The sequence below is a fragment of the Chiloscyllium plagiosum genome, chromosome 29 (assembly GCF_004010195.1).
Source record: "Chiloscyllium plagiosum isolate BGI_BamShark_2017 chromosome 29, ASM401019v2, whole genome shotgun sequence".
Classification (NCBI taxonomy): Eukaryota; Metazoa; Chordata; class Chondrichthyes; order Orectolobiformes; family Hemiscylliidae; genus Chiloscyllium; species Chiloscyllium plagiosum.
In genome coordinates, this window is record NC_057738.1 from 39,920,776 (window position 1) to 39,941,910 (window position 21,135).

General features: G+C 39.4%; 1 protein-coding gene across 5 annotated transcripts in view; it reads right to left on the minus strand.

The window, feature by feature from the left end:
* Nucleotides 1-1,464: 1,464 nt before the first annotated feature.
* relch (RAB11 binding and LisH domain, coiled-coil and HEAT repeat containing) overlaps nt 1,465-21,135 on the minus strand; it is a 92,656-nt gene continuing 72,985 nt past the window's right edge. For 3 of the 5 annotated variants that reach the window (XM_043719605.1, XM_043719610.1, XM_043719608.1), the window contains 8 exons: nt 20,135-20,234; nt 19,027-19,109; nt 17,561-17,624; nt 14,646-14,784; nt 13,215-13,331; nt 10,400-10,488; nt 5,588-5,658; nt 1,465-2,785 (listed from right to left, as the gene is read on the minus strand). In XM_043719605.1, the coding sequence (XP_043575540.1) occupies nt 2,665-2,785; nt 5,588-5,658; nt 10,400-10,488; nt 13,215-13,331; nt 14,646-14,784; nt 17,561-17,624; nt 19,027-19,109; nt 20,135-20,234 (784 nt within the window). In that variant the 3' untranslated portion in view covers nt 1,465-2,664. Of the gene's footprint in view, nt 2,786-5,587; nt 5,659-10,399; nt 10,489-13,214; nt 13,332-14,645; nt 14,785-17,560; nt 17,625-18,089; nt 18,173-19,026; nt 19,110-20,134; nt 20,235-21,135 lie in introns of all 5 variants that reach the window. The other 2 variants (XM_043719609.1, XM_043719607.1) reach the window with 1 other exon arrangement.

Below are 21,135 nucleotides of genomic sequence, written 5' to 3' on the forward strand. Positions count from 1 at the left end.
TACACAGATGGAATTAAGTGCAGCACAGCAGAAAGAGGAAGGGCCAGATCTCTCCCCACGTTTCTTTGTTTATTGCATATGCTGGATGCGCCAGCAGCTTATACCCATTCTAACCTGTCCTTGAGAGCTGCCTTCTGAATTGCTGCAGTCCTTGGGATGTAGGGCCAACCACAGTGCTGTTAGGAAGGGAGTTCCAGAATTTTCATTTCATCGACAATGAAGGAAGAGCAACAGAATTTCAAGTGAGAATGGTGTGCGCCTTGGAGAGAAGCTTGCTGGTGGCCCCACATATCTGGAATTGTCCTTATATTTTTAAAAATGTAGAGCTCTGGGTTTGGAAGGAGCTGTTGGGGGTGTATGTGTGTTTCTGCTGTGCGCCTTGTAAATGGCACTCCCTGCTGCCACCATGTATCAGTTGTGAAGGGCATTAATTCAAGGGGGGGGGGGGGGGGGTGAATGAGTGGAAGAGAGCAGCTCCAACAACACCCAATGACTCAATAGCATCCAGGATGAAGCAGGACTGGCAGCATATCCACTCTCTCCACTACTGGCACTCAATAGCAGCTATCTGTCCTAGCTACAAGATGCATTGCAGAAACTGTTATGAACCAGACGAAAGCCCCTCCAGATACAACTTGATTGGTCAAACTACTCCAGTTTAAACCAAACACACTTCAGATTACACTACAGTTAACCTACCGAATAAAAATGAAAGAATCAGCTTAACTGTAACTATCAAAATGCTTAAAATATATATTAGTAATTAACTGATACAATATAGTCACATTCCATAAACATTCCCTTGACAAAGACAAATTCAGTAAAACAGAAAGCTCACATGCAGTGCGAGCAGCAGGAAGAGAACCTCGGTTGATAGTTGTGTGAGAGAAATAAGAACTTGCACTTCCAGCTTCCAAGTCCTACCAAATGCAGAAAGCTAAAACTTCAGATTCTGGTTCTGTGGATACCTGACCTCATCCATTCAGGCTGCTTTGATTATTCACATTTCTTTTTCAAAACCCAAGGCCTCACAAGTTGTTTACTTTATTGGTTTTGAGCAGACCACGCTGCACCTCTGTCTCAATGTTTCTTCATTAAAAAAACCCCAGAATAAAATATATCTCAACCCCATTGTATCATCACAAAATTTACTAAGGGTCCATACAGAGCATCTACTAAACAGATAGCCACTACCATTTCAACAGACAAGGGTAGCAGATACATGAGAGCACCTCCAAATTTCCACCACCCTGAGAATATATGGACACTATTAAGTAAAACTGATAACTATTGAAATCAGAGCAATAGCCTCACCCTCTGGATTATGAATCCAGTCATGTTACCACAATGCTAATTTGTTGCATCAGAATCTAGTGTTTAGGTCTTAAAGAACTGGGATATGTTCAGGACCTGGTATGTAGCAGTGTTTCACATACTCCACCACGCTCATAAATAAATAGATTAAAAACAAAAATCTTTAAACTTTATTCGTGCAAGTGGTTTACTCAGTTCCTTGATATGCGAAAAGGTAAGAATGCTGCATGATTAATGTAAAAAGGGTCGCGGCACAGAAATACTTTTATTGTTTCAATCACCATTCACAAACTATTTAAAATTACATTATTGAATGTCTAATCTACTTGTGTTTTACATGAAATCTTTCAACCAGCGCAAACAAACATTATAAGATTTATATTAAGATTACACAAACTTCCAGCTAGTGAAATATAATAATCTCTGAACTTTACATGGAAAAAAAGTGTATTGCACTGCAGGGTAAACAGTACACTCATGCAGCTTGCGTTTGGTTCATTGTTTAGTTAAATGTAACCGACATCCCTTGGTCACAGTTAAAACTGAGCTGAATTAAAAGCAATGCAGGAATTCAATATTCACAGCCTTTCTGCAATGTCTTTTTGTATAAACATCACAAAACAGATACACTAATTCACATTCCTGATTTTACAAGTGTAAAGTTAGTAAAGAAATCGTGGCTTCTTCATCAACACAACTGAACTATTTAACTGCTTATTGCAAAGAAAGGAGGGTTTTTTTACTGCAACACAACAGAAAATAGTCCTGAATTTAAAAAAGAAACACTAAGTGACAAAACAGCTTCCCTACGGCAATTTCCATGGTCATGTATTATGCTGTAGTCTTGTTTTCTTCTGGTAGGAAGGCACAGGAATATGCTGGTGACTTTTTAATCATCAGTCAAGAATCCAGTCAATAAAAGCAGTCTGAATGGATCCCCCATAATTAAATACACAAATGGTTTCACTTCATTATTTTGACACCAATGTGGAATTTACAATATATCCAAGAGATTACAGATATAGTGCTTCAGTGTATAATACAAGTATTTACTGTTCAAAGTCTCATTGCAGAATAAGGAGAAAAAAAATTGCCCATATCGGAGAAAATACTGGATACAGCAAAAGAAGACAACAAAATACATAGACACCGACACTATCGTCTTTACACCCATCACACAGGAAACAGCAATATACACACAAAAATATTAAGTGCAAATATCTTTGGAAGTTAGAATAAAATAATTACCAGAACAAAATTTTTTAAAAAGGCAAAAAATTTACTTCAAGTACAAGATTTTTGACCCACAAGAGGTCATTTTAGTGTGTAAATGGACTGGCTTGCTTCAAATCACTTCTTCCTCTGGAAGACATTCGCCAACATTGCACCGGAAGTGGAGAGCTGACCCATTTTGTTCAAGAACCTTGTCTTTGTGTCTTCACTGACAAGACTTGCAGCAATAGACATTGAGCTGAAGTAACAAACACAAAAAATAACTTGAGGTTCTGTTGAACTTGGCTGCTGAAAACATGGTACAAGTTCAATAACTGACACACATCAAACGACTTTTCATCGTCTCAGGATTCGCACTTCATTTAAAGATGCAATTTTTCATGTTACCTCAAGTTATGCATCAAATTGCAGTCTTTTACAACTTACCTTAAAATTCCAAACCACTGAAACAAAAATAACCAATAATCGCAGGGTTAAAATACAACAGGCTAAAAATTCACTGAATTTGGGATCACTACCACCTCCAAGCCACTCACCATCCCAACTTGGAAATAGATCATTGTTCCTTCAGTATCCCTGGATTTTGTATACTTTGCACTGTACTCCCATACTTGGAGTACATATGATAATAAAACCTAATTCTACTTCTTTCCCTAAAGGCAATGTGGGTCTACCTAAAGCACAAGGACTGCAGAGGTTCAAGATGGCAGCTCACCACCACCTTCTCAAGGGCAACTAGGGACAGGCAATAAATGCTGGTGTAGCTAGTGATGACCACATCCCAAGATTGGGAAAAAAAAAACTAGTTTAATGGTAGCATAAAATGTTGTTCCACTGGAGCCTTCTGCATTGTTTCAGTGATATCCAGTGTGAAACAGAACATTGGTGGAAAAGTCTTGGTCTCTCAGAAGATAGGCTGCAGTCTTGCTTGGAATGTAATCTCCACCAGGAGGATCGCATTGTCAGTGATCGGTCATTACTCGCATGACTGTATTCACTCCTAGCCCATTCCAAGCTGCTGCAGGAAACAGAAACATCAGTTCATCTATAGCTTACAGAAATAGTGAGCAAGTAACTGATGGGGCAAGTTGGGTCTGTGTCCTTCGGAGTTTCAAAGATTGAGGCATGATCTCATTGGAATTTACAAAATATTTAAAGGGGTAGACAGGTTAAGTACAAGAAAGATCCCAGAATCACAGAACTGCTACAGTGCAAAAGGAGGCTATTTGGCTGATTGTGCCTGCACTGATTCTGAAACCGAGTGCTAATTTCCGCGTAGTCCTGAACTCCATTTTATCTAAATAATCATCTAATGCCCTCTGATGTTTCTCCTGGTTTGGGGAACCTAGAACCGCAAGGTACAATTTAAAAATAACGGGGAAGCCACTTAGGCCGGAGGTGAGGAGAATTCATTTACTCAGAAGGATGTGAAACTTTGGAATTCTCTACCAGAGGGGGCTGAGGATTCTTAGTCTTTTTTCCAGTATGTTTAAGTTAAAGGTTGACAGACTTCCAATTACCGGTGACATACATGGTTATGGGGTAAGTAAAAGATATTGGCGTTTGTTCAGCCGTTATCATATTAATGGCAGGCTAGGCTTGATGGGCTAAATAAACTACTCCTGTTCCTATGATCTGCTGGACACAAGGAAACTAATTTCATTAACTTTCGCCCCTGCCACGTGAGTGTAGAGGCACAGGGAGAGGGACATTCAATTCTCCTATACTGACTATTTCTTAAAATTGGTGGGGTTGCTGATGTGAGATAGTCTTCTGAAATCCTGTACACATTCGCACCTTCATGAAAATCCACCTACTAAAACATTACTGAGGAGAAAGTCCCCTTTCCTTTTGTCCTAACGCACTGGAGATGGAGCACTTGATGGAAAAATACAACTGCAACATTTCAGTTTCTGAGGAGGCAGCTTGCTCATTGAACAGTTTAAAGCTAGGACAGCAAAGCACAGATCGAACCCAGTTTGATAAAGCACTTCAGCTATCTGGACAGATCAGAGGTGCCTGCAGTCTATCCATTTACACTAGGCATCACTATTTGCCACATAAAAGCAAAGCACCACATGAAAGCTCGTTTGAAAAATCACAAATCTGAAACGCTAACCCATTTTTAAATCACTCTCATAAAAACCGCAAGAACTACGGATCACAGCTGGAACTCAGAGACAAAAATAGAAATTTCTGGAAAAGCTCAACAGGTCTGGGGCAGTATCTGTGGTGAGAAATTAGAGTTAACGTTTCAGTCGCATGCCCCTTCCTCAGAAGGGTCCTCACAATCTCTCCACAGATGTTGCCTGGCCTGCTGAGCATTTCTAGCAATTTCAGTTTTTATTCTGTTCCAGTGTGAAATTTTTGGAAGTTTTTAAATTCCAGGCTGAAAACAGCAGACAGCTCTGCAACGTGTCTGATTTTTATTTAAGGTAGAAAAGAATGTTGCCAGATTTTATGAAAAGCAGGCCAGTAAGTGACACATAGACAGAAACTTTCTGTCCCTTTCTCTCTTGAAATAAGATTCTAGCAAACTATGGTCAAGCATCTGAAAGTGCAGTCTGACGAAGTGCAATTTTTTTGCAACACTTATGAGACTTAGGTGTAAAATGGTTTATTTCTCATTCACTCCCCCATCTGCATCAGAAATTTGGCTAACAGAACATCAAACTACATCAGCTGTCATGATCATCTGCCCCCTGCTCTTCCCAATCCCTAAAACAGAAACAAGAACTGCAAATGCTGGAGATCTGAAACAAACAAAAACAGAATCGCTGGAGAATTTCAGGAGATCTGGCAGCATCTGTAGACAGAAAAACAGTTAACATTCAGTATCTGTCAGCTCACTCCTTTCCCCTCCACCATCTGCCTCATCAGCACAATACCACTTTTCCTAGCTGCCGTTAGTTCTCAAGGAGGGTCAATGGACTTACAATATTAACTCCATTTTCTCTTCACAGATGCTGCCCAGACTTGGGAGTTTCTCCAGCAATTTCTGTTTTTGACTGTCTCACCAAGACAGATTTTGAATAGTTACCTCTGGGGCTCTTGGACAGTCCTGTTCTCTACCTTCTGTTCACATTCCTTAATCATGGAGCCAAGAATAACCTGAAATGAAGCATAGCGAATAACACTCAACATTTATTATTTTAATACATGTGGCAAATTCTTGCATATAAAACAACACTGCATTTGTCCAGCACCTTTCATGATAGCCAATGAAGTACTCTGGAAGTGTGAATGCTTTCCTTCTGTGCTGACATGGAACCAATCCAGAGTCTGACCAGTCGCAGCCAATGTGGTCAATTGCCAAAGTTTATCCCCCACAAAAGCCTCCTTCCATCCCACATGCCCTCCTTACTCTTAACGTTGCTTTTCAGAGAGTTTCAAACTTTTCCCTTGGCACTGTAGGCATTAATTGCAGAAGGACTGATGTTTGGTGCATTTATTTTCCTCTCAGTTGAAGCAAAAGTACCTAAGTCAGATGTAAGGTCAGTTGCAGATTTCCACTTTACCAATGTTCCATATTTGTAAAACCATTTCCAAATCTAATCCAGATGCAGAATGTACTAATGTGGGAACTATTTTAAATTTCCAGATTCTTTTCAATAACTTAATATTTGTCTGCTGAGTCTCCTATTAATTCCATCATAGTTGATATCACAAAGGGAATCATAGCCTTTGAGTATGAATAGATTACAAAACATAGAGCTGAAATATGAAATGCAAGGCTGGGTTACTTTGATACTCAAAGACAAATTTCATTTATCGCTTGTTTTGTTTTGGTACCAAGACATTGTCTACTATTGAAAGAGGAAATTACTGAAAATTCACATTACTCTACACAGCAAGCAACCCATCAACTGAGGCTCCATGCTCATTTATCCATGCAAGGGTGCCATTGTGGGTTGGTCAATGAGACATCTGGGATATTGGACTGAAGCTTTTGTGAATGGTTCTCCGTAAATGGAGAAGGATGGAACACAAAATGAATGCTTCGAAATCACTCAGTGACCAGCAAATGACCTTGACCTTTGTGTTTGGAGAGACGGGCAGAAGTACAGCCTGAAACGAAGAGTGCACAAGCTAGCACTCCTCATATGCTGCATCATGTTATCAAGCTGATGTCTGTTCACAGTGCAGTAGGGCAGATGCTGAAGACCCAACCTACAACTATCAATGTCAAATTAAACCAAACATGATGTAGGAGCACAGCTCCATGCAGTGAGTTGTGACAACTTCTACCTTAGGGTGATGGATATGGGCATGATCAATATTACAAACAAAATTAAATAGGTACTTGAATCAAACAGCTCTGCAGGGTTACTGGATGAAGTGAGGCAGTGGGAATAACTGTACTGCTCCACAAGTAGCCAGTATAGACTGGACAGGCTGTCTGTGCCTTAAATGACTATGAAGCTATAACAAGAACTGGAGGCCAAAACGTCTAATATTTTACTTAGTTTTCTGCTTTTGAAGGTTTTTGTTTAACCAAGTCTTACAACTGAATTTACAACAGAGAAAAACAATTTGGATTGGGAAAGGATGGCAGTTAATTTGTACAGATTCCATAAGACCATAAGAAATAGGAAAGGAAGTAAGGCCATTCGGCCCAAAGAGTCCACTCCACCACTCAATCATGGCTGATGGGCATTTCAACACCACTTACCCGCACTCTCCCCGTAGCCCTTAATTCCTTGCAAGATTAAGAATTTAAATGTCTTCAAGGGAGCGATTGATAATGTCCTGGGTTCTACTGCACTCTGTGGCAATGAATTCCACAGTCCACCACACTCTGGCTGAAGAAATGTCTCCTCATTTGTTCTAAATTGACCCCCTCTATTTCTAAGGCTGTGCCCACGGGTCCTAGTATCCCCACCTGATGGAAATCATTTCCCAGCATCCACCCTTTCTAAGCCATGCGTTATCTTGTAAGTTTCTATTAGATCACCCCTCAACCTTCTAAACTCTAATGAGTACAATCTCAGGATCCTCAGCCATTCATCAGATTCAAATAATACCTTCATAGTTAAGACCCATAGAAGAATAAACCAGAGACAATAATAGAAGTAGATTACTTACAGTAACCACCACAATAAACATTAAATAAGACTCAATTCTTTATATTCTCTTCCCCCCCCCCCCACCCACCCCCAAGCGTGATTTATAAAATTTGCACTCAGCAGTTTGAGAGCACTGATGTGTGGTTAATAGGATGGGGTGTACACGCATTGAGGGAGTTCCACTCTCCATTTGGTTCAGGTTATAATTAACCTAAGACTGCCCAATGCCATTTGTGTCTGCACCATCTTGCCAAATGAGCATCATGGCTTTGTTCTGTTCTTGTGCCTTTTCCCCCATACCCAAATACATTGCCTCGATTCAAATCATCCAATATCCACCTGAATGGCTCAACTAACTCTGCCTCTACCATTGTTCCAGGCAATGCATTCCACATCTGAAACATTTTTGTTGCAGACGTTTCGTCCCCTGTCTAGGTGACATCCTCAGTGCTTGGGAGCCTCCTGTGAAGCGCTTCTATGGTGTTTCCTCCGGCCACTATAAATGCCAGAGGAAACACCACAGAAGCGCTTCACAGGAGGCTCCCAAGCACTGAGGATGTAACCTAGACAGGGGACGAAACGTTTGTAACAAAAATTCCCAGCTCGGCAAACAGAACCACAACAATGAGCACCCGAGCTACAAATCTTCTCCCAAACTTTGAAGATCTGAAACAGTCGCCATGTGAAAACTGTTTTCACCATCACATTTGTTACTTTTGTAAATCACTTTCAATCTGCACTCTCATTTTGAGAATGGTTTCTCTCTAGCTACTCTACCCATACCTCTCATCATTTTAAGAATGTTTATCAGATTTCCTCTTTGCCTTCTTGTCTCCAAAGAGAACAGTCCCACCTTTTCAAATCCATTCCCATAAATGAAGCCTTTAACCCCTGAAACTATTTGTGAGAATCTTTTCTGCACGCTCTGCAATGCATTCACATCTTTCTTACAGCGTGGCACCCAGAACTATACACAATTTCCCAGCTGCGATCTAACAAATGTCTAAATTAAGCATAATCTCCTTGCCCTTGTACTCCATGCCTCTATTAATAAAGCCCTGGGTATTGTCTGTTTTATTAACTGCTCTCGCCATCTGTCCTGCCACCTTCAGGATCTATACACATTCACACCCATGTCCATCTGCTCTAGTGACCCTTTAAGTAATGTATTCCCTGTCTTACATTGTTTTCATGTCAAAATTAATCATTTCACACTTCCCTGCATTGAACTTCATCTGTCATCCATCTGCCCACAGCACCAACTTGTCATTGTCCTTTTGGAGTTCTATACTGTCCTCCTCAGTTTCCCATGTATCCATGTTGCTACTGGCTCTTTTATTCCATGAACTAGAAGTTAAGTTTTCTTAGTCTATTATGTGGCACTATAACAAATACCTTTCGAATATCCATTTACAACCACAGGAACAGCATTACCCTCATGAACACTTTCCATTACTTCTTCAAAAAACCTCCAGCAAGTTTGCCAAAAATGATTTCCCCTTTAGAAATCCACGCTAGATCTTCCTCAACACTATTTTTTTCGATCCAGCTACAAATTACAGGTCAGTTCTAGAAGTTGCTCCAGCACGGAATCTAAACCGACTGATCTGAGATTGCTGGGCATGTACTTTTGAAAAAAGGGGTAATATTTGCACTCTTTTTGTCTTCTGGTACCTCCTGAATCTAGAGAACACGGAATGATTTTGACCAGTGCACCTGTAATTTTCCACCCCTAACTCCTTCAATATCCTTGGATGGATCTTCTCTCGCCCTGGTGCCTTGATAACTAAGTATCAACTGCCTATCCAATTTAATTCTCTCCATCAATTTTGAATCTTTATGGCGGCAGAGCTTCCAGTTGTCTCATCTGGGCAGCATTGACCTTCTTGGTCAATACAGATACAAAGTACTCATTTAACACGTAAATCACTCATCTTGCCTTGTGTGTAAACCCCCTCTTTTAGCCCATGATCAGCCTTACTCCACCTTTTATCAGTCTTTTACAATTGATTTGCCTAAAGGCAACTTTAGGATTCTCCTTCATACTATCTGCCAATCTTTCCTCATAGGTCCTGAATAAGGTTAGGTTAGGGTGCAGATTTCGTTCGCTAAAGAGCATTAGTGAACCAGGTAAGTTTTTATGACAATTGGCAGTCATTCGGCCATCGTTTTATGGAATTCAAAATTCATCACTTGCGATGGTGGGATTCAATTTCACATCCCGAGAAGCTCTGAATTCAAACAGCAAGGGCAGTAACTGTGCAGGTTCACTGCTCTGTCAGTTTCTCTCTCTCTCTCTCCTGCACTGACTTCACCATGTGCTCCCTTTTAAAACTGCCCCCAAAGTTCCAAAACAATGCAACGCATATAAAACAGTAATTGCTGCTCCTGGAATTCGAGGAAATCACCTCCAACACCCGAAATACCTCAAAAAAAAAAAAAGGAGCAGCTGTTACAGCCAGAATTTTCTTCCGTCCTCCATCTTGGATTACCCAGGAAGGGTTTGAAGGGATATGGGCCAGATGCTGGCAGGTGGGACTAGATTGGGTTGGGATATCTGGTCGGCATGGACGAGTTGGAATGAAGGGTCTGTTTCTGTGCTGTACATCTCTATGACTCTGGATTACTAGTCCAGTGATGTTACCACTACTCCGCCAACATCCTTCACTTTGAATTTTGGTTGGGGTGGATGGGCTACTGGCGGTTTGTGCTGAAACAATAAACTACATATGTAAATATTCAATAGAGGAGATGGGGGTGGGGTCACTTAATTTGTAGGTACAAACCTCATGCTCTGGGGAAAGGTGCTCCATATCTGTTCGCAAACACTTTAGTCCAGGGAGAAAATGGCATACCATCAGTTCTTCCGAAATAACTGTAAGCACAACTGTTAAGGATAATTAACTTTCACTTTATAATACACTGACTAGCCATTTTAAGGCTATCAAATACCTTCAGGTTTGAAAGCATGAACACATTCATATCTTAGGACACTGATACTTTCTAAAAAAAACTAAGATTTTTAATAAAATTACAGTCAGAGAAATAGGAGGATGACAGAATACGAAGAATTTACGTAAAGCCATTATATGGCTACTAGTCCATCACTCATTTCCCCCGAACTAGTTATGAAATTTTGTGTCATGACATCACGGTTTATTCAACATAGCACTCACGTTGAAAATAAGGCAACACATTAAGAACTAATTACAAACTAGACATTGGGAACGATCATAAGAGAGGTTAAGATACATATCGAGTAATAAAATGATAAATGGAACTATTAAATGGAGTTTCTTGGTTTCTAGTCAAACATTTGTATCCTTTTATATTTATTTGAAAGATAGCAAGTTCTTTGAAATTAAAAACTGTGAAGAATAAGCTCCAAGTAATTGCTCTATTCCCTAAGGCTTTGAAAGAATTCATAAAACCATAAAAGTTTTAACAAGCATCATGATGTGTGAAATAAATGTAAAATGATTCATTATTTTTGCAATCTCATGAACCACTGTTTGGAAATTACTTTAAGGCTAGGAGATTCAGATGACTGATTCAGGTTCAGAACACTGGAAAAAAAACTATACAAATTAAATCCGTATTCTTCAAAATGTAGCATATTGTTCACATATTTTAGTAATCAACCCATCATCCACAGCATGAATTTTACTTAGCATTTCTTCCACTAATTAAACTTTAATTGATTTTGCCATGAACTGACTAATGTTAACTACAAGACAAAGGAAATTAACTGTCAGAATTAATTCCAGTCAAATTCTGGGTGGGGAAAAGATGTACGTTATGTAGAAGAAATGGGAAAGACCACCTAAATATACTTTTGTTCACTTTACTTGCATATTTTACAAAAAACATTATGATTGCCTTCTGAACCTGGGCAGGCCATTCAAAGGTTAAGATCAGGCAGCATTATATTGAAACTACAATGTTTTTATGATGAAGTTGAACTCATAATGAAGCAATGCTGTTTCTTCTCCTGCTCATGGAGGTATAACCAGTCATTCCTAATGGTCTAAATCAGAACAGGTGGACAACCACATACAATATCTTGCAATATCTAGACAGAAAAATTAAATCAGACCAAGAGGTGCTATTTCCAAAAGCACTTAACGGTCCTTCACCCTCAATGCAAGAGTTCAACACTTTCAGATTATAAATAAAAATAGTAACTGTTAAGAGACTCAGCATGTCTGGCAGCATCTATGGAGGTAGAAACAGTTATTATTGTCACGAGTACAGTACAATAGGAATCTTCTTTGAAATACCAAATTTGAGTTTCTCCAGCACTTTTTCCTTTCAGATCTTTAGCATGCACAGCATTTTGCTTTTATTTTAGATTTTAACATTTTATTTTCCTCTCCTTAGCTGCTTTTGGTTTCATCCTCTCATTATGAGCTTCATTGTTTAGATTAGATTAGATTCCCCACAGTGTGGAAACAGGCCCTTCAGCCCAACCAGTCCACACTGACCCTCCGAAGAGTAACCCACCCAGACCCATTTCCCTCTGACGAATGCACCTAACATGACGGGCAATTTAGCATGGCCAATTCACTTGGCCTGCACATCTTTTGGACTGTGGGAGGAAACCGGAGCACCCGGAGGTGTGGAAACAGGCCCTTCAGCCCAACCAGTCCACACTGACCCTCCGAAGAGTAACCCACCCAGACCCATTTCCCTCTGACTAATGCACCTAACATGACGGCAATTCACTTGGCCTGCACATCTTTGGACTGTGGGAGGAAACCGGAGCACCCGGAGGAAACCCATGCATACACGGGGAGAACGTGCAAACTCCACACAGACAGTTGACAGAGGCTGGAATCGAACCTGGGACCCTGTGCTGTGTGGCAGCAGTGCTAACCACTGAGCCACTATGCCGCCCAGTTGAATTTGCTACCCACGCTTCCTGTATACATAGACCCACTCCCACTTAGTACTCCACCACATCTAATCTAGTTCTCACGTTGTGGAATTTCTCTCTCGTTCACCACTGTCTGACCAAAATAATTTGTAAATATGGACACAGTCTCATCCAGTCATTATTGTTATATGCCTTGATTTAATTGTATGGGTCCAGGGAGGGGACCAGAACAGGTCAAACTAGAACCAGATGTGTGACTTATGATATAACTCTTTACTTTAAACTTCTCAATACCATGTGAAGTAGTGGATCTATGAAACTCTACATGCCTGGCTGGCTGCACATGGCTCAGGTCCAAGAGAGATCTAATGACAAGGCACATGAAAATTCTCTGCCTGTGTTCAAATACGCTCACTTGCGTAATTATGGAAATAGCTGTTTTAAATATATTCCTCCTATATCAATGAAACTGTTGGAAACAAAAGTTTTAAACAAATATGACTTAACAATTGATCAGTTAAATAAATCACTAGCAAATTAAGAGCTGCTGAGATGCTTAAACACAGAAGTAATCTCATTAACCAGTGATGAGATTAAAGATAAATGATAATTAAATACAAAACAATTTAAATAGCAACATTCACATTTTTCAGAATGGGAATGCTTTTTGCAATTCATTAGTACTAGGTCAGAGTAAACATTAACTGCATTATACAAAAGGATACAGCAACAGGACAACGCACTGTAGGCTTCAAAGAGTTGAATGGCAATGTCCAATCTTTTTGTGTCAACTGCTTTCTGGTTGTTTGAGATTGCTAACTTGTGTAGGTTAGGGAGAACAACTGTGTAAAAAGGGAAAAAAGACAATGGGTAACTTTTGCTTTGAAACGGAAGGTGAACTTGCTTTCTCTTTTACACTGAACTTTACCTCTCCATTTAGCATGTGCCTGAGAATCTACAAGGAAAAAAAACCAAAGCCAGCAAAACAAACCCTAGTGTAAAGGCAGCTATTTGTATGCCTCATTTCAGCTTCTCCTGCTTTTCTTTGAAAATGTTTTATTTTTATTGTGTGGGAAAGTACCTGGCTTCCACTTAAAGACTGGCAGCTCACATGCAAAGCAAAATGAATGGAGGCAGGCCTTAAGACCATAAGATATAGAAACAGAATTAGGCCATTCCACCCATCAAATCTTCTCCATCATTTGATCATGGCTGATGTTGCTCAACATCATTCTCCAGCTTTCTCCCAGTTACCCAAGATCCCCTTTACTAATCAAGAACCTATAGCTCTGTCTTAAATAGACTCAATGATTTGGCCTTCAAAGCTTTCTGCGGCAATGAGTTCTACTGAGTTAGTGGAATGTAATGCTGGCATCATCTTTTCCTTTATGTTCTCCGATCAGTCAACGCTTTGATTTCTTGTTTATATTTCTTTTATATCCTTTCAGTCATAACAATATATTGATCATGGGGGAGGGTCTCACAGTTCGACTTCTCCCATGATGTGACAGGAAATCAGGTTCTATTAAGCCACAGGTTCAACAAAATAAATTACACGGTGGAACCTGGACAGATTGACAGCTTGCAGGCAGTATAAGAACCCTGCCATGTAGGAAAGCTGGTGATCTAGATGAAGTTACAATGCTATAATTTATTTTAAGTCTGGCAAGTGTTACAGTGGTTTATAGTGTCAACAGAAAAAAATTAACACTGTCAAGTATGTAAGGAAGACCAATTGTTCTTCCTGTCAATGGAATAATCTGTATTTAAAAACAAAGACATTCAGTTATCACTGCAACTCTTCCCAAGTGAAAAAGTAACTTGGTGCTCACTCAGCTAAATATACAATTACAGTGACAATAAAAACATGCCTGGCACAGGCAGATGTTTTGATTTTTATGGAAGGTGTCATTGTTTTTTTTCTCCGCCTTGATGTAACTCCATCATTCCTTATATTTCTGGCATTAAGTACCATCTACATACTGAAGGTCTTAAAAGTTATCTGATATTAACATACAGTCTCTGAAATATCTCAAATTAACAGTTATCCTACATATTGACTTCCGTTGCAAAACATGGTAAAGTTAAAATATGTTTGATATTGTTGATATTGGCAAGAAAAGAAAGAGGATGTAAAGCATTAAAATAAAACATACATTCATCCCTAAATCTTGGTTCAGCATTTGGCCCAACTCTTCCAAAAGTCTTGATTATTTCCATGTGCAGAGAGTGTTGATCATGGTATTGTGGATCTTCAAGAAACGAAGCCAACTGCATCTTCACTCTTTCCAAAAGCTGTTAATATCAAATGGAGGAAAGCAATTAGCATTTTAACACCAAGGCTGCTACAAAAATTGAATCTCAGTCATTTCACATTGCATTCTTGCTAAAGACCGGGTCAAAACTTTGTTCAACAATGGACTCTATTCCCATTCTCACGGTGTTACGATCCCAGTTGAAAGTACTACTGAACAAGTCAGATTCAAGAAGATAGATCTTTTTATTTTTGTTTTGTTAGTTAACATGGTCAGAGTAATTTTCACTTGAGGCTGTAGACTTTTTCTAAAACAAAAGGTCATTACAGAAGAGATGAAATAAAAAAGTTATTAAATACAGAAAATAGAAGGATATCACAACATACATTAAAACAGTTTTTAAGCAGTTTTCCAATATTGCTACAGAGACTTAAGTCTAAAGAAATTACACCCCCATCTCAGCTTTTTAGGGTTCTACTTAACTGACACCATCCATATTCTTTCCTCTGGATTGTGCAGTTTAATGAGTCATTTCTAAAACTGTCAACATGAACTTTTCACAAACTGGAGAACCTAAACTTTGGTCAGCTCTGATATAAAAAGTCATGTAGACTTGAAACATTAGCCTATCCTCGGTCCATGAATGCTGCTTGAACTGCAGATATTTCCATAACTTTTTGTTTTCAGTCAACACTGGTGATTTGTGAATTGAATTAATTAAAAACCCTAGATTCTTCTGAATTGAAAACAAGTTAATGACCTTACATGCACATATGACACGTCATAAATTCCAAAGTGTAAACATCTTTCTATTAACACCACAGGAGTCTGCAATCTCCTGCTATCTGACAAAACGCTGGAACAAAACTGCATTCCAGAAGGACTTCCTGATCATCTTTTTGTTTTAGAAAAGGAAATCATTCACAAGTAGCCAAAACACAGCTAGGCGGCACGGTGGCTCAGTGGTTAGCACTGCAGCCTCACAGCACCAGACTCTCAGGTTTGATTCCAGCCTCAGGCGACTGTCTGTGTCGAGTTTCCTCCGGGTGCTCCGGTTTCCTCCCAGAGTCCAAAAATGTGCAGGTTAGGTGAATTGGCCATGCTAAATTGCCTGTAGTGTTAGGTGCATTAATCAGAGGGAAATGGGTCTGGGTAGGTTACTCTTCGGAGGGTCGGTGTGGACTGGTTGGGCCAAAGGCCCTGTTTCCACACTATAGGGAATCTAATCGCTAATCTAATCTTTATCCTGAAATCTAAATTCCAAAAATTATATTAGTATATGTAAATTATACAGCTTTCATCACATCTGGATAATCTTCAATTGCTGAACAAAACAAGTTAACTGGCATTAAAACAAAAGGGAATTGTATAGCACAGTAACCTGGAAAAAGAAAAGATGAGCATGGGCCACTAACTGGACTCTTTTCAAGTGCTGTCAATGTCTATCCAGTGACCATGGTCAATTCTTCTCACTGCAGCTTTGCAAAACTCCGTAAAAAAGTGGCTCATTTGTCTTTGTGCAATTCAAAGAAACTCCACCCAAAACCAACATTTGAAAAAAACCATTAATTTTCATCATTTCAGCCTTGGTTTGAATTGTGTTGTTTACGCATCTTTTCACCATAATTTTAATGCACGTACAAAACTATTTTTGTTTGGGTCAGTTTTGATTATTAACGTAAAACTCAACAATGTTTGAAATACTCAGTGGGTTTAGCAGCATCTGTGAAGAAATACAATGCAACAAACATTTCAGGTCAACAGTCTTACACAGAACTGTAAAAAGACATGTGACAGGCTTTAAGGAAGTGCATTTAATTTCTGTCTATGATAGACCTTCCCCCTTTATACATTCTTGTTATTTGCACTTACTTAAAGTCTGTTACGTTTGTGAAGAGTTTCCACTTCTGAGAAAACACCAATAAGCCAAGACTTTAGTTATTTCTATGCCACAAGATAGTGGCAGATTAAGACGTTCCATCTGGAGCTCCTCTGCTCACCAGTTCCTTTTCCTTACTTTTGTTCCCTCTGTTCTCCCCCAACATCCCCTCCCCTACTAACTTTTTAAACTGCCCTACCTGGAGAATGGAGGTGAGACGAAGGAAGACAAGTTGTGGGGCTTGTCCCGGAGCAGGGAGCAGCGTGAGCGTGGGCCAAGCTGGGAACTGAGTAGTGGTGGGAGCCCGAAATGGAAACAGAGCAAGCATGGGCTGTGGGGGCTTGTGCATGGTGTGCTGCTGCCTAGTGTCTTGAATGGGGAGCAGACTTAGCAAGTGCTTACTGTGTCAATCCCATTGAACTGATGTTGGGGGTGGGGGGGCTTTAGCAATGCTGCAGGTTCCTTACACACAAGGGAGCGTCTGCTCAGAAACAAACCCTGGGACAGAGGGAGGGAGCAAGGCAGGCAGCGTGAGGAAAAAGGAAACTTCAGAAAACTCCAAGCACCAGAGGAGAGGCATTGAATCAATTAACTGAATAATCAATTATCCAAATAAAACATTGCCCGCCCATCTCATTCGGATAATTGAGGTTCCTCTGTATTCCATTCCATCTTCACAGCTGCTGCCAGATCTGCTGCGGTTTTCCCTGTGTCTTCAATTTCTGCCTGCAACACTTGGCTTTAGGATGATCAATTTGCATCAAAGCACTAATAAATCACACACGTTCAGAGGCATTCATTGCCTCAAGCTCAACTTTGTATTGGATCCATTGCATCACAACATGCATTGCATCTATTACAGCATAATAATTACAAACTGCCATGCTGTGTGAAACAACAGCTAGACACAATGCAACAGATATTCAGATGACTGTACCTCTCTCTGGGTTACTGTCTCCATAATGGTGCCAAAAGCAGGTATTGTAGCTATTCGTACGGAGCTGGAAAGAGGAAGAAAGCTGTGAGCAATTTTGTACCTCCATAAAGTATCAACTGAAAATATATACATATTTGTAGTAAAAAATTAGTGTGTAAGTTTTGTTAGACTGTTTAAACGTAATAGTTAGTGGGCATAAAATCTAAAAAATACAATTTCTTCATCAGCACTTCGTAGATGCCGGAGCTAATGATTACAGAGTACATCAAACATTTACATTACAAAAGGCAACATGTTCAAATATAAACTCTGATGCATTTGAGCACAACTTGCAAAGGGAAGCTAACTTAATAAGATTTAAGCAAGAGTTTGCTCTGAACAGAATTATCAGTTGGTCAGCTACCAAATCTGGCAAGACAACTGCAATGTTATCAAACAGAAGTCAGTGTCAAAATTGACGATTAGGTTTCTTTTTCTCTTCTGCTTTTCTTTTCTGTTTAAGTCTATGGTCTCAGTCTGAACAACTCACAATTCAAGGTCACTGGATAAGGTAACAAGAGCCGGTGCAACCCGCTTGTCAATTAAGGCTTCATTCATGCCTCGCACGATCAGCTGTAACCAGTCAAAAAAAAAAAGCAACAAAAATAAAACAAAAAAAAACATTGATGAAAAGGATTGATTAGTTGACGGAGGATGAGCACTTAGATTCTCAGTTCATTCAAGGAAGTATTCAACCACACACTCCATAAAGATAAGGCATATGGCACATGCTCAACAGCTAGTTAATATCAACCTGTGAGAAATTAGTCAGGTTAAATAAAATGCACGCATCTCTTTAGCTCTGAAAAAAAATCACCCATCTAATTTGATATTTTGCCAGAGTAGCTGTGTTGGGAGGCCAGTATTATTAAAATGAATCATTTGGATGATATTCTTGTAACTTCGTTAAATTTAAAGCTCTTGGAAGTAAATAGCAGCCAAAACATAAACAGATTGAAGTTTGGATAGCTCTGTGCCAATTGACATAAAAGGTTTCTCTTTGATAAAACCAATGTATCTGAAGGAGGTGACTTCAACCTTAAAACATATTAAACAAAAACTCATCCACCCCAACTAAAACACTGCATAATTTAAGCTTGTTTGCATGACACGCAAAGTGCTTTTCTCAGGATTTCAAACAGCAATGACGTGAATGATTTCAAAAATGAATTGAGATATTTACAAAGCTCATTCCTTCCCTGTTCCACAATCTCAAAATTGGAACAAGGAGCCAGACATTGCAAACTAAGCATGCTTTAGTCACAGTCAATTCTAACATAACCTTGCACATTTAACAATGTCTGCAGCAGCTAGTTACAAGATTAGCTGTGCATCACTGCAGTGAGAGCAAATGAACAAATCAAAGGGTGATTTCTCAGCAAAGTACTGAAAAGAGATGCACTTCAACTGGTTAGGAAGAAACTTACATTTCAGGGTCACTGGAGAGAGTGATAAGAGCAGGGACAACTCTCTGAGCTACCAGAGTTTCATTCACCCCCTTCACCAACAGCTGATTGAGCAGAACAAGGGATGTCACATGTGATACGTAGAAAGAGTGAGCAGAATATCATGGGAAGTAGCATGGCACATCGAAGAGAGAGAGGAACAAAAGAGCAAACAAAAATTAGAGAAGCAACAATTTCTACAGAACAGCTCAACATTTACAGGGTTTGAAACACTACAACAGCTCAAAATTTCTAAGTAGCAGCAGCATGTACCAAAGCTGATCAGCTGATCTCACAGATCAGAATTCCAAGGGTTGCCAGGTCAAATTGATCAGTATTTCTTATTTTCCAGGAAAATTGCAGTTATTCCAATTACAATTGATACAAACACTTAAGTCATACTATTATGGTTTTCCAAAAACTCTAAATCTCTATTTTAAATATTCTCATCAACTAAACATCTACAGCTCTCAGAGTCAAAGAATCGTCCCATCTTAGTCCTAAATAGTGACTCATTACTGTGAAACATGACCTCTTAACTCCTTCTCCTCCCTAGATTTTCCATTCACAGTAAATAGCCTCTTAGACTTCTAGCTCTGTCAAGCCATACTCACAAAGCCCAACCCCAACACATTACCCCATCCTTAAATTTCTTCCCCTGAATTTGAAATTGAATTACTAGCAGCTGATGCAATTCTGCAGTGTACCATGCTGTTAAAAAAAACACAACTGTGCTGAATCAGATCTGTCAGCTTTGGTAAGGTACAGAAGCATAAAAGGATCTCACCCTGACAGACAAAGCTTACATTTTAAAGCACGGAAGAATCTAAAAACATTGAACTAAAACACAGTAGGTAATAACAAAGGTAATAACTATGCGATCACACACAACTCTATATTAATAGATATGCCACCACCGTAACATTTTACATTAAAGTCATTCAACTCCCATTCAATTATATTCTTACCAGAAGGACAAGTGCTGCCTTATTAATATCTAATCTCCGTAGAATATCAATAGCATTTTCAGGAAGCTGATTTATTTTACATTTGATTTTTGTAAACAGAATGATTTCATTGAAATCCTTACCTCAAACATTCTTGCAGCAGTGCATCTGACAAGTGCTGAAGTGTGTACAACTCCATACCATAAAACTGTTAACAGGAGCTCATGGTAAGCTGGATTTGCTCTAACAAAATAAGTAGAATTAGAAAGATCAGACTTAAAACATTTATCAAATGTTAAGTGCTTTTAGGAAAAACATGTCCTTTCTACAGACTCAACACCAATAGGTGTTTCCCCACGACGACTCCTCTGCTACCTATAAACATTCCAGTTTCTGTTGAAAGCATTTTAAACAAAAGTAATTGTTCAGACAGCCTTCTCTGACATCTCCTTTACAATCATGATTAAAGTTGCAGGATAATGTTGATCATAAGGTGGTTAAAACTACAATGGGAAATTCCAGTTTTAAGCTCAAACTCGAGGTGGTATGAATCAGTTTGGAATAAAGCCCTGCTCAAAAAAATTTAAATAATTGTCTTTCAAAAACCGATTAAATTTCAAAGTACAGAATGAATAGAATAGAATTGCCAATTCTCTACTTCTGGCCACTGGCATTGCTGTGATCTTAGCAATGCACAAACATAAATCCAAACAGATCAAACTGAAAATATCCCACACTTGGAAATTAAAACAGTTGATGGATTCCATTGGGAAATAAGTATTCTGGCGAGAAAAGGAATCTGCAACATCAGAACCAACTCTTGAAAGATGCAGAAATGGTGTGGAGCTTCCAAAGTGGGAAAATCAAAATGGCAACACGTACAAGGGGAAGAAAAACTCTTGGGATAATTCAAGGCCACAGGGACACAGGAAAGGGAAATACCACAAGAATGAAAACTTAAAAGGAGCCAGTGAAATGAAGTAATGTTAAGGAAGGCATCTGATAGCATTTTAACAGGAGCACAATATCAGAAGGTCTTAGCTGGATCATTGCAGATAACACAAAAACATTGACGGTGCTGTTGATCGCGAGGGGGATGGTCTCAGGAAACAGTCTGATATTGATCAGTTGGCAAATTGGGCTC